The following is a 13,001-nucleotide window of genomic DNA, read 5'->3' as shown; positions in this document are numbered from 1 at the left end:
TTGAAAAATTAAGTCTATTTTAACCTAAGTTGATTTTATAACTGGTACTTTATTAGGATAACAAAAACTGTTTCTTAGCCTTCTTAACTAATGCAAAATTCTTGGGTCCTAATAATGTGAGCTGTATTAAACCCAGGAATTGGTGAAAACCTGCATTTGAAAAACACCTGGTGACAATACACATTTATGTGTGGTCAGTAATTCAAGGATTCCTTTTATTTTCAGCAATTTATATAACAGTTCTTAGAAGTAGTATGCAAAATGACCATAAAAGATACATTAATTAATACATATTTACATTCTTAAAAATAGTTAATTCTTGAGGTTGACAAAGCTGTCACTTTCCTAAATGAGTATAACACAACAAACTAATGGAAAAATCAGTTTTTTTCATATTTAGCCTGAATTGTTCATAAATAGTCTTGCTTTCCAGAAACAATTACACAGTGACTTCTTATGCCTGATGACATGTGAGACTTGATTAAAAGTTAGTAGGCATTTGAAATTGAATTTTCTTAGCATCTCAAAATTGTACATAATAGATTATAGATCCAGATTGGGATGTAATCAGTAAAAATGTGTTTTAATCAGAGTGAGATTTTTACTGAATATTAAAGATGATATCTGGTGACCCAAGATCTGATAAAAACCCATCCTTAAAAATGGAAAAATAATATCACACATTGGAAATATTTTGTGGTTAAGGAATTAAAAATAAAACTCTTTGGATTGGTTCACTGTTAAGGTTAACACTCCCCTGTAGTACCCCAGGGCAGTATGAATATCCTTCTGCTAAACCCCTTCCACAAGAGGGTGTTCGTTCCTAGTAGCACATTTTCTTTATGGAACTAGAGAAACTCACCTGAGCCCTTTGGGTCGCTTTTCTCTGGCAGACACATAAGCTTGCTTGCTAAAAGATTAACTGGCAAAACATTTTTTCTAGTGTACCTGGACAGTCATGAGAAGGTCTTATAAATTTCAGTAACCTGCAGGCTTTAAAGGAGGAATATGCATAGCAGGTTTCACTTAAAGAAGAGCATCACATTTTAAGTAATAAATTTAACAAGTTAATAAAATCCTAAGCGTTTAAAGATTCCAAATGTTTGCAGATGAGAATATAAGGAAAAGACTGTCTTAGCCTAGAAACAGATGCAGTTGGGAATGAAGTTTTAACCAGTCTCTCCATTCTAAGGCCTGACCACATTTTTTGTTAGAGCAGAGTTAACAGATCTTAATTATAGTAAACATTTTAGCAAATACCATAAACAGCAAAAGGTAGTATATTTATGTGATGGGATGACAACATTAATCACGGCCTCCAAATTGGAAAGGAACAAGTTTTTTTTATCATTGCATTTTAAGGTGTTTTCTTAGGGAGAAGAATCTGAATTAATTTTAGAAGAGGCTGGGAAATTACCTATAATTATAGTAAAGTACTGGCTTTGTGTCCATATTAGATGTTACTAGAGCTAGTTAGGTTTTCTTTTCAAGAATAAATTGCACAAGCAGGACCAGCACCACCTTAGAGGGGACTCAAGGGAACCCTTTCCTTAGGGCTTTATTTTTCACCATGGTAAACTTACTAATGAAGACTTGAGCAAAGTGCGGATCAACCAGATAATGGTATGTTTTCACAGTGGAGGGGAGAGGTTCCACAGCCACCACTGGGCACGGGGCCTGCATGGGAGAGCAGCTGGGAGCCAGGTGACAAGATGTCTTTGTGATGTAGTCCACAAGTCTGTTGTACTGTTGTTCCGACAGTCTCTCCCGGACTCCGTCCACCTGGGATCCAAAAATAAAGATTCTTCAGCTGCCAAAACCTCCTAATGGCATTTCGTGACAAATTATTCCTTCTGTTGTTGCCTTAATACATCCATACATTATGCCTTTAGGTACTCTAATAAAGCCATTTTGTCCCAAACAGTGCTTTTTATTTTTCCTCTGAGCTGTGGTAATAACAGTGCACTTGCAGGAGTATGACAGAAGCACTCTGCAGGAGACTGTTAGAATGGCCTCCTTTGAATAAGCATTTGGTGTGTAAAATTCTGATGTCTGAAGCTGACAAATTTAGTAACATTTTACTCATTAACTGTTAAACATCTCTCACTGCTCTTTACTGAGGAGCTCAGGAACAAAGGAGAAAAGTGTCTTTCCTCTGCTTAAATCAACATTAAACTTGCACCTGAAATAAAAGTTCTGTTTGCTTGTCTCCTTGAACCTCTTCAGTTTGACAGAAAAAAATAGTGGAGAAGAGAACCTCTTTCAAACCAGTGGCTTTGGACAGAGCCTTTAAAAAAATAAATACCTTTTGAACTGTAACATTTTCTGTTTTTATAAACACTAGGATTTAAAGCCAGAGAAAATAAAAAAACTGGGCAGAAGAAGGGGAAATTTTTATGGAAAAAACGGGAGGATGCAAAGTACATTTATGGTTCATAAAAGTCTGGCTCATCTTCAGTGGAATTTGAACAGGAGAACTGAGATATACTACCCAAGTTCTTAAGTGCGATTTTCTGAGAAAGCACCCATCAAAGGCAGCTGGAGCTATAAATTCTTCCCCCCCTGAAATTCTGTAACTGTCTAATGTGTAGATATGTGGACTGAGACGTTTCCAGTGTAAGCCGCTGATCTGTGGGAATCAGGTAGCCACTGACCTTTCAGTGGTCTGTACCTACCAAATGTTGGCAAGATCACTCTGGAAGAATTAAAAACATTTTTAACAAGGGCTTTCGAGTCCTCAAGTAGTAATATAAAGAATTTCTGTGTTTCTGTGTAGGGCATGGAAACAGTGCAGCTGAGGGTGTCTTAAAAGCTGCAAAAGCCAGTGGGATGGTAAGGAGTGTTGGGGCTGCCAGAGAAGTAAGTAGGGCATCTGGTACGGTTTGGATCTCGTATTTTTAAGCCTGGGACAGAAAAGAAAAGCCCCCAAAGTTTCGCTGACAGATGAAAGCTGTGTACCACCAGGCAAAAGCCAGAACTCCGATGATATCATTTGATGGGGCCAGAATTCAGCTGGAAAGCTTTGAATACACAGAAAGTCTTAATTGCTCCTCCTGAACAGCAGCACAGGAAAACCCGTGCTGTGAAAGGAACCTGGCCAAGGAATAAATTGACCTTCTGACTCATTTTGAGCTTCTCTCATAAGGGATTTCAATAATGTGCCAGGCATATTAAGCAATTATTACCCTAAAAATGGCTGCATTTAACCAAGAAAAGCAAATGCTGATTTAAAAAATCTGAATCCTGCCACATTTCAGTATACTGAATGATGTCATCTACAAATTAATTCCTTCCAAAATTCAAAGGAGCTGTGTTTCCTAGCATCTAAAGAAAACCAGAAAAGCCATTTTCTATAAAGGGCTTAAAAATACTGTTCTTAGCTTTCCCTGGAAGACAGCAGGTAGGCTTCTTAGACCCAGCTTTATGTCTACGCATCAGGTTGGCATGTGACGGGTATGGACTGACACAAGCATGACAACTGAGGAAAATTCACTATGTCAAGCAGCCCTGCTGAGGGACACCCCCACTCCCCACCCCACGTTTTGCAAACACACTGGATTAGGGCACTCCTAACGAAGGGCATACTGTCTCAGAAAAGAAATGAGCATTTTTTTTCCTTATAGTTTGGGTCTCCTTTGGTGTGAGTAGGGGAGGGGTTAGGGTTTAGAATACAGGACTGAGGAGGCAGTTATTTCCTGTTAATTAGGAGGAGTTGAGGGGAGAGGTAAATTGCGATAGATTTAGAGAAAGCAGAATTTGGGGGCTAAAGGCATACCTGATATCCACCTTTTCTGTCCCTTGCCAGATGCTGCCCTGCAGTATTTCTGCTTTCAGTCATCTTTTCCTGCCTCTTCTGTAGCCATCCCTTAGCCCTAGTGCCCCTGCCCCCAGCTGATACCCGAGTACCGGTGGGAAACCAGTGCTGGGCATGATGTCCAGTGTGTCAGTGGTGCTTCTGCCTCTAACTCCGTGATTCCATGGTCTCAGCCTTGGCAGCTTCTAGGAGTGGTGACTCCAGCTATCATCTCATTAGCCCCTCGAGAAGCAGAGCTGTTCCCTTCCAGCTATGATAATTCCCCAAGTATCCTCCTCAAAAAAGCCAAAGAGAGAAGGATCACAGTTGAAGACGGTAAAGATAGTTTAACAGCAAAAGCAGAATCTCCAGTCCCAGCTTAAGATATGAAATATTTCCCAAGCAGCTAAGGAATAACGATGGCCCTAGATACTCCTTAGGGCCTTGGAAGTTTCTCGTTAAGGACCAAGGACTTGAAGATAATGATACTATGCCCTGCCAAGTCCTGTAGCCAGATCACTGCTGCTTTATTGTCAATTGGATCAGAAGATTTTGGCAGATCTAAAGTCAGCCTGGACATCTGACCTCTGTTTATTCCCAGAAAGTCATCAACTCGAGGCAGCAATGTATGCCTAGTGCCAAGCCCCAGCTTAAAGCCTGACTGATTAGGATCCAAGAAGCTAGAGAAATCTCAGAGTTGTTGTGGTTGGCTGCTTTCCATCTTCTCAGATAATTTTACCCAAACAGTGGTGTGAGGGAAGCACAGGCTCCCATACCAGGGAGAAGATAATGAATTGGGCAGGATGGGGCCACCGAGGGCCCAGGTTAGGACAAGGAGGCTCCAGTTTGCCACTGACTTACACTCATCTTGCTGTGTGGAAAAAGATGTCTGTTTCTTAGGTCAACTCTTACAGCCCCTTTGGATCAGGCAGTCATCAGGGAGGCAGGAGCAGACCCTGCTTTCCACCGGGTGCACCTGCTCACCCAACACTGGCCTGTAGGGAGCTGGTGCCACTCTGGGCAGGGCTCCCCTCTGACCCTGGACATCACTCTGCCCTGCATGAGCATCTGTTCCACAGCAGCTTATGTGTGGCCGGGAGCCAGCATCCAGCACGGAAGCTGTGTGGCCAGGGAGCTGCCTCAAGACCCAAAGGAGCGTTCCCCCCAGGACGTACCCCACAGTATTTAGGGGGTGGGAATCTGCCCTGTGGGAAAGGGAACACAGAACCACACAGAATACAGAGCAGGAAGGAAAGATCTATGAACAGAATTTTGACCCATGAAGTCTTGGGATGGAAAGCAGGGAGGGGCGGGGGGAGGGACTGAGACCTGGCTTGTGAGCTTGTGAAGGTCTGGCCTACTGGCTGCACCTCATTTCATGACACCCCCACTTCGGTGGCGGTCCTCTCCTGTATCTCCAGTCGGCTACAGCAGACTTGTGCCCTGGCCCTCTCGCACAGACCAGTTTGTGCTGGAGCTCTGTTGTCCTGCCCGGTCTCCTCCAGAACCCCTGCCCCATGACAACCAAGCCTTGTTCGGTTCATACAGTGGTTTAACCCCAGGCCTTGAGTCCACTAGGCCTGCTGCCGCGCTCCCCTAGGAAGGGCTCCCACGCACGCCTGGGCTGGGGCTTCCCAACTTCCTTCTGCATTGGCTCCCACGTCCCTTCACGCCGCTTCCTCTGACAGCCCTCCTCGTCTCAGCAGCCAGGCCAGCGGCGTACCCGCGGCCAGCCCGCGTCTCCGTTGCCGCGGCAGTCAGCCACACAGTCACCCTGTCCCCTGAAATGTACCTCCACGCCACAGGCCACTCTTGGCTGCCTGAGCTGCACGGTGAGCAGGTTGCTCTGCTTGCTGTCCTGGGCGCAGTCGATCTCTGTGACAGGGAAGGCCTGCTGCTGTGTGTCCTCGCTGACGCTCACCACGAAGAGCACCTCCGACGTCAGCAGCAAGCAGCCTTCGTGCTCCTGGCCGGAGCCCCTCACCAGAACAACTTCCAGGGCCATGTGCACCTCTGGTCTGCCCAGAGACTGAAGCATTTTCCTGTTTCCAAGGAGAAAAGTGAGGCGGGAAGCCGGCTGGAAAAGATGGTCATACAGCAGTGCTCATGGTACCACAGGCTGGGGCATTCCCACACACGGTTCCCCAAAGGTGGAGGGCTCTCACCCATCTGATTATTAATTTGAGCTTAAAATGTAATTGTCACTTTAATTCTCAAACTGATTCTGGTCAACAGAACCCAGCTCCTGGGGATAAAGATTTCCCTTGGCTCCTTTTCTTCCCTATAGAAACATCACCCCGAGAAGGAGGCTGGTTCTCTAGGGAATCCTGGGTCCCCTCCCACGGCCTGGGCTCCTCTGTCAGCGCGCCTCCTCCCCGAGGGGTGTGCGAGAGGCCGGGGTGCGGCCAGCCCCGCATCTGGGGGCGGCAGCCGCTCCTGGGCCCTAAGGTGCCCCAGTGCTGCCTGAGCTGCCGAACGCGGTCTGGGGCTGCCCCAGAAGCAGGGCCCTTCAGCTTGAGAGCAAAGCAGGCCCCCTAACATCCATGTGCCGTGGAACAGGCGTCTAGATAATTTTACCAGACATATTTGACGTGGCTGTTTGGAGCCTGGTCAGCATGTAGATCACTTGGCTGATAGCGCTGTTTGGGAAGCTGAGAAAGTCCAGCTCCGTGTAAAATACCTGTGGTAAGAGAAGTAAGGGAGTTTTACTAGTTGTCTTCTGGAAACTGGTTCCATGCTGCAGTGATGTCATCTGCTTACAGTCATCCATAAAGCGCTGCAAGATCCAAAATGATGTCAAATCCTTGGAAGCAAGTGTATAGATAATCATTAAACACCACAGTGCTCTGACCTCTGGCGCTCTTACATCAGCTACAAACTGAAAAATGAATGAACCACAGTCCAAGCATCGACCGGACTGGCAATTAATGGAAGCCTAACGCTCCTAGGAGTAATCAGTCCTGCGCAATGGCTCACACACTGTTACAATTTATGTGATAAAAGAAGCCATGCTTGTTAGTCGACTTCCCTGCTTCATGTTATAATACTTCTGTATCTGTGCTGGGGCCGGGCACATAAAAAAACACAACACACAGAGATGCACACAAAGGCACATGGTTTGCCTAGATACCGTATTTAGGTGACTTAATCCAGCTGTTAAACATGAATCCATATACATTTATGAGCACTCTGGGGGCCCCCGGTTTATTACACGCTCTCCCCAGAGCCGGCACCAAACGAGGGCACCCAGCAGCAGCCATGCAGGCCTCGGAGGAGACGCTCCAGAACCAAAGATGGTACAGCATGTGTGCTTTCCGAGGGCTTGTAAATGTTTATAAACGAGGCACAGTCATTAGACGAAGAGTTAGTGGTTTGTAAAACCTTCAGTGCAGTAATAAAACTTTTACAAGAATGATGGAGAGCAACAAGGCCATGTGAAGCTCTGTGCTGAGATGCTCTTCCGTGAGGGGGAGATCCTCAGCCCTGGGAAACCTCGTGGTGAGGAACCATGGCTTTTTCCACACCAAAGGAATCGGTGAAGTCTGCGTGGACTTCGCCTCCCTGGGGTCCACAGCAAGGGAATCCCACTTTTATGAACGCCTAAGCGGAGTCTGACTGGACCGGCCAACGGGGGGGGGGGGGGGGGGGGGGGGGGGGGGGGGGGGCGGTTCTGTCTGTTTCTTTGTGGGTGAAAACGTCTCTCACAGGAGAGAGAGAGACCCGGGAGGGGGGCGGCGAGGGGAACAGCCAAGAGGAACACATGTTCGCGCCTGTGTGGTCTCTTAAAGGAGCCCTCTGGATGGCTGCCTGAGTGTGGGCATTCGTCTCCCGCTCTCTCCCTCTCAGACTCTCTCCCCCTCAGACACGGTTTCTGTGCCCTGGTCCGGCCGCCTCTGTCAGATCTGAGGGGCAGGTGCCCGCGGTGAAACGGGCCCCTCCGACTACGGCCAGACGCAGGGCGCGTGCCTGTGGTCTGGGATAGCAGCGAGGCAGCCCGCTTCCTGACCAAAGCGATGACACCGATTTGGGGGAAAAAGGTGACCGTGGCGAGTCCCGGTTTACGAAGTCACTTTAGCGGGTTCCGCCAAGAACGCAGCAAAGCAGCCTGGGAAGACGTGCTTCCTCCGCTCACTCGCACCCGCTACTCCCGCGTGCACGCCCAGCGGGGAGAGGCCTCAGCGCGCCCCTGGCCATGCCTGGTGGTGCCCCCAGCCCCACTGTCTGCTTGGGGAAGGGGGTCTCAGATGTAGGTCACCTGCTTTTGCTGCCAGTGGCCAGGAACTCGGCCCGGGGGCAATGCACCGGAGCCTCTGTGGGTGTGGGCGTGCGCGCTCTTCTTTCTCGTTCTCTAAAGCGAGCGCGCACGCGCACACACACACACACACACACACCTCCTCACAGATATCTTCCTGCTTTATCACCTATTTTTCCTTTCTAACTGGCCATCAGACAAGTTGTCATTCTAGTCTCTGCTTCAATATTTTCTACGTATTGCTCTCAACTGCCCTCCACCTCTGACTGGTTATTCTCATTCAAGTCTCTTTTACTCTCGGCCTTAGCCAAAAGGCCGAGAAGCCATCACTGGAGTCTATTTTTTTAGATGTGCTGTAAAAAGAATCTGTGAGGTAGATCTATTGAACCTGCTAAATGATTTCTTGGGTCTACAATTATTAAATTTATCATTAGTAGTACAATTCAACTCTTCCCATAAATAAGCATAAGGAGGTGAGGAAGACAGCTATTTCTCTCCTTATGGATTTATCCATTTTTTTCCCCACTGCTTTGCCATGTGAAGGCCTAGATTATCTCAGAGTCCTTGGTATAATAATGCAAGTAGGTCAGTGATATCTGAGCTGGCCTGACAGGTGCCCCACAACTTACCGTAGCCAGTCTGTGACACAAGCTCAGCGGCCCCTCCGATGGGCTTTGTGAACACCCCCATGATTCCTTTCCCCACACCTGAGATGACACCCTTGGCCTTGTGTCCTGCTGAAGCATGAGCTTCAGAAGTTCTCTGGAAGTTCTGCATAGGCTGATCGACTATGCCAGCAATTGCACCTGAAAAACAGCAAAAGCCCCTTGTGAGGACTGAGGCTTAAAATCCTGAAAAAGTGAAAACCTTCAATCCAGAATGGCTTTCTTTGGATTGAAAATGAAAACCTACCCTCATTATCATGTTCTTTACTATACATTTATTTACCAATTACATAAGCTCACTGGGCACTGAGTTAGGCATTTATGATCTTCATCAAAACACAATGTTCAGACTGGGTTTGGTCCATTCCAGTGAGGATCTGAGAAGTTCAGTTCAGAATTTCATAAACACGTCAGACTATTCCAAAGTGACACTCACATGCCTTTGTCCAGAAACCAGGCAACACAGTTTAGAGGAGAGAGCTAATGATTGCTCAGGAGAGGGCAAGCCTGCTCAGCCTAATCAATTTTCACTAATTTGGAGCGTGAAAAAACTGGAAAAGGCCATCTCCCTTTTAATAATGATAAGACCATTCTTTGATAATATCAAGATATTAATATGTAAGAGTGTTAATATTGCAGTTACTTGTATAATAGCTAATCTGTTTCGAGTGCTTACTATCTGCTGGGGACTGTATCCAGAGTGTTACTTGTATGAGACCATTAATCCTCATAATCTTGGGAGTCAGACATGGTTTTTATCCTCAGCTCCTATATAAGGCAGCAGAGCACAGAGAGGTTAAGGAGTTTTGCCCCAAGGTCACACAGCTGTCCTGTGCTTGAGCCAGGATCTGAGTCTAGAGAGGCAGTCACAGGCCAGCTCTTCACCACCAAGCTCTTCACCGATCCTGTTTATAAACAGGCACTTCCTTCTGCCAGTCTTAGAAACACTCCCCCACTTCCCACTTCAAATGAGGTTTGGCCATTTACTCTTTACTTTAGAACAGCTACAAAAGCCTGCTCTCACTATTCTGCTCTAGCGGTTTTCCCAGAGGGCGGCAGGGTCAGGTACCAAGTGTGGGGTGTGGGGGGGGGGAGGTCCCTCAGCCTCCTGTGCCTCCTGTGGTGGCTCCTTCCTCCTTGCTCCCCTTGCCCTGAGGGGCCTGTGAGGATATCTACTAAAGGCCCCACCAGTCCTGAGTTTCTTTTTTTCCTTCAGTGATGGAGCGGAAGGTTCTCTAGCTCAGTAAGAGGTAAAAATTTCATTACAGTTCTTGATGGAATTTTGTTTTCAACTCAAACTTGCTAGGATTAATGGAAAATGCACAGTCCCCCTGGTAGAAATTTTAGTACATGTCAAATCCCATTATGCCAAATGCCACTAATTCAAAGTCTCTTGGGCAAATGGAGATTTCCAGGTCTCTGTTAATGACCTGCTAATTTCAAGTAATATTCCCCTGAACAAAATCCAGTAAAACAAAGGCTGGTTCCTTCAGGTCAGTTGTAAAGGGAATGTTCTTGTAGATTCCATTCCTCTGAATTTGGATAGAGCCATTTAAATTTATGTATTGACAGATTAAGAATGACCTGAGGCGACAGGTCTGTTTCTCAGCCTAGACCCAGGGCTTCCCAAACCTTCTAAAGAATTGACTGCGGAGGCAGAGGGAGCTGCTTGCCCTTGGCCCCAGCCGCCCTGGCTGTGGAGGGCTGAGGGGTTCACTGCATCAGGGCCCTCAACACACTCCATCCTGGCACCTGGGCTGGGGAGCGTTAATAATGGGGGTGGTGGCCGCCTTTGGTGCCCAGCGCACGCAAGAACTGTGGGGTCTTCTCTTCGAATTTTCTCACAGCAGACAGTTCCAAGTAAACAGCATCAAATCAGAGAACACAGCTTTTGTGGTGTCATTATCTGATTTCTTTGAAAGGTCTCTATGCTTAAATTCGTAGGTCAACTGAGGTAAATAATTACAAATTCGCCAATGGATTAAGTCACTCAAGAAAGGCCTTTTCTCAAGTGCAGATTTCCATTAAGACTATTAAGATCCTGCCGGGGGCCAGGTGCTTACTTCACCGAGAACCTCCCACTTCCTTTAACGTGCCAGGCCCACCCTGGACCAGGAACATGGAGCCTTGATAACGGTGAGTCCCCACACCGAGCTCTGAGGCCTATCTAAGTGCAAACAGGTATCACAGTGAAACTGCCCTTTGATCTTCTAGTTTCTCCAGCCACTGGCCACACCGAAGGCTCAGTTACTGGGGCTTTGACAGATGGACTATTTGGGCAGCCCAGGGAGTGGAAAATCTGAGCCTCATGACAAGGTGTTAGATGCTGAGAGGTAGAGAAGGAGCTGTCAGACCGCATGCCCTCACCCAGCACCAGACCCTGGCGGGGGAAAGTCTGTCACACACACCAACACCTCGCTGGTCACCAGGTGCGAGCTGGAGACCAGAGTGGCCGTGAGAGACAAGCAGCCGTTCCGTTGTGTCTGCGCCGTGCCTGAAGAGAGGCAGCTTCTTGGAGGGTTTCAGAAGGCTCGCTTATTAAGTCTAATCCAGCTAAATCCCACGACTGGTAAATTATTTACTGTCATCTACTCGAGCTCTGCTCCAAGGCTCTAAGTGGTGGAAACTGATCTCCAAACTTGTCTGTTGGCATCCGGCCCACGGGGTGGGCGGCCACATGGAGACGGCTGTGATGTGATGAAGGCAGGAGAGGAAGGAAGCGCGCCTCGGAGGGCGGGGAGTTTCCGTGGACTCCGGTGTGCCGGTGTGCCGGGTGAGGCAGAAACTGCGGGGCGTCTCCTTCGCTCCCCTCTAGCTGAAGGAGGAGGCCTTTCTTTGTTAGCGAGGGAACTGGAATGGCCCTCCCTTACCTCTTCCAGGACTCGCTCCCCAGCCTCCGGCAGAAAATACTGGCTTACTGACCTAGAAAGCTCCTCTGTGGCTTCTTCGGTGCTGCCCTCACTGCACGCTGTAATTTTATTTTGGGGCATTTATTTATTTATTTTTAAAATCACAACAGCAGAGGCCTAGGCCTAGGCCGGGGCACTACAGCTCACCACTTCAGAGACAAACGAGGCCTACACGCAGCGGAGAGTAAGTATTCTAGCCTGTGGCTAGTCTTTTAGGGCCAGAACAGATTAATTGACGGAGAAGGAAACACTTCTGTTATTCCTAAAATTCCCCACAAACTGTTGCCACTCCGCTAATGGCTGATTGTGGCAGCAGAACGGCTCAAAAAGGCTGCATCTCAGTGCCTGGCTCACTTGCTCGCTCTCTCACTCCAGGAAGAACATCCTGATGCACCTGGTAGAGGCCCATTTTGTGGGGGTTCCGCACGGCACACCGAGAGTGGCTGTGGAGACTGAGGGTGTGGGTACCGGAAGTCTAGCGATGCTGCATACATCAGGCAGCAGCCCAGGAGGGCGATCAGAGAGGCGAGGGCTGACATCTGAGAGAGAAGTCACGTCTGAGAGGGAACATGGAGTATGACAGTGACACAGAGCTCACATCCTCGCTCGGCACAGGCTCCAGGGTGCAACAGAAAGGGGGGTGTCTGGGGGAACAGTTCTGATAAATGTGGGAAAGCCTTCATACCAATTCTTCAGGCTAAACAGAATTTTCCCCAAAGCCACTGCCTCCTCAAGACTGTGGGGGAGGCTCATCACAGAGCCTCGGCGGCATCTCTGGGCCAGCTGATGCCGCCTCGCTGACTCGGGGCCATGCGGCTGGGCATGGCAGCTGAAGGCTCCCTTTGATTTCTCAAGCACCTCCTAACACTCCACAGTGTCCTCACGAGAGCAAAACGGAGGCAAGAAGGCCCACGAATCCCATAAACATTTGGGGGAAATGTGTTTTTCCTACCCCGGAACCTTCAATTGTTCTGTCTCCCCACATCCTGATTGTTTCCAGGCTCGGAGCCCTCCAGGCTGGGGGACAGGAGGAAAAGCCCAGGCTCTTGTCCCGGTGGAGGTCTGGCCTGGGCAAGTCACTCCCCATCACATCCATGCCTGGGTTTGTAGATCAAATGAGACGACACCCGTGAAAATGCTTTGTCAATGCTGAAGTGTTCTTGAGACACATTTTTACTAGCTGTGTTGTTAGTATTTCTCATAGAGGAGGAAACTGAGGAAGTACTATTTTGATTCCACTGAGCATGGTTTTCAAACAATATGATAACAGCTCTAACGTCAGCCAGGCACCTAATTGCATTTAGCAGTTTTAAATACCATATCTGGGGATAAATTAAATGGTGATAAATCTATGCTTTTCCAGGTGAGGGGACTTGATCGGT

At 47.9% G+C, this 13,001-nt stretch overlaps 1 protein-coding gene across 3 annotated transcripts in view; it reads right to left on the bottom strand.

Annotated features, from left to right (window-relative positions):
* Window positions 1-194: 194 nt before the first annotated feature.
* The window catches only part of VPS13B (vacuolar protein sorting 13 homolog B), a 756,179-nt gene continuing 743,372 nt past the window's right edge, over window positions 195-13,001 (bottom strand). For all 3 annotated transcript variants that reach the window (XM_059394925.1, XM_059394927.1, XM_059394926.1), the window contains 4 exons: window positions 8,675-8,851; window positions 6,371-6,473; window positions 5,586-5,835; window positions 195-1,782 (listed from right to left, as the gene is read on the bottom strand). In XM_059394925.1, coding sequence (XP_059250908.1) covers window positions 1,534-1,782; window positions 5,586-5,835; window positions 6,371-6,473; window positions 8,675-8,851 — 779 coding nt within the window. In that variant the 3' untranslated portion in view covers window positions 195-1,533. The remainder of the gene's footprint in view (window positions 1,783-5,585; window positions 5,836-6,370; window positions 6,474-8,674; window positions 8,852-13,001) is intronic.

This window comes from Mustela nigripes, chromosome 3, assembly GCF_022355385.1.
Source record: "Mustela nigripes isolate SB6536 chromosome 3, MUSNIG.SB6536, whole genome shotgun sequence".
Classification (NCBI taxonomy): domain Eukaryota; kingdom Metazoa; phylum Chordata; class Mammalia; order Carnivora; family Mustelidae; genus Mustela; species Mustela nigripes.
This window is presented reverse-complemented; position numbering and strand designations above follow the sequence as displayed.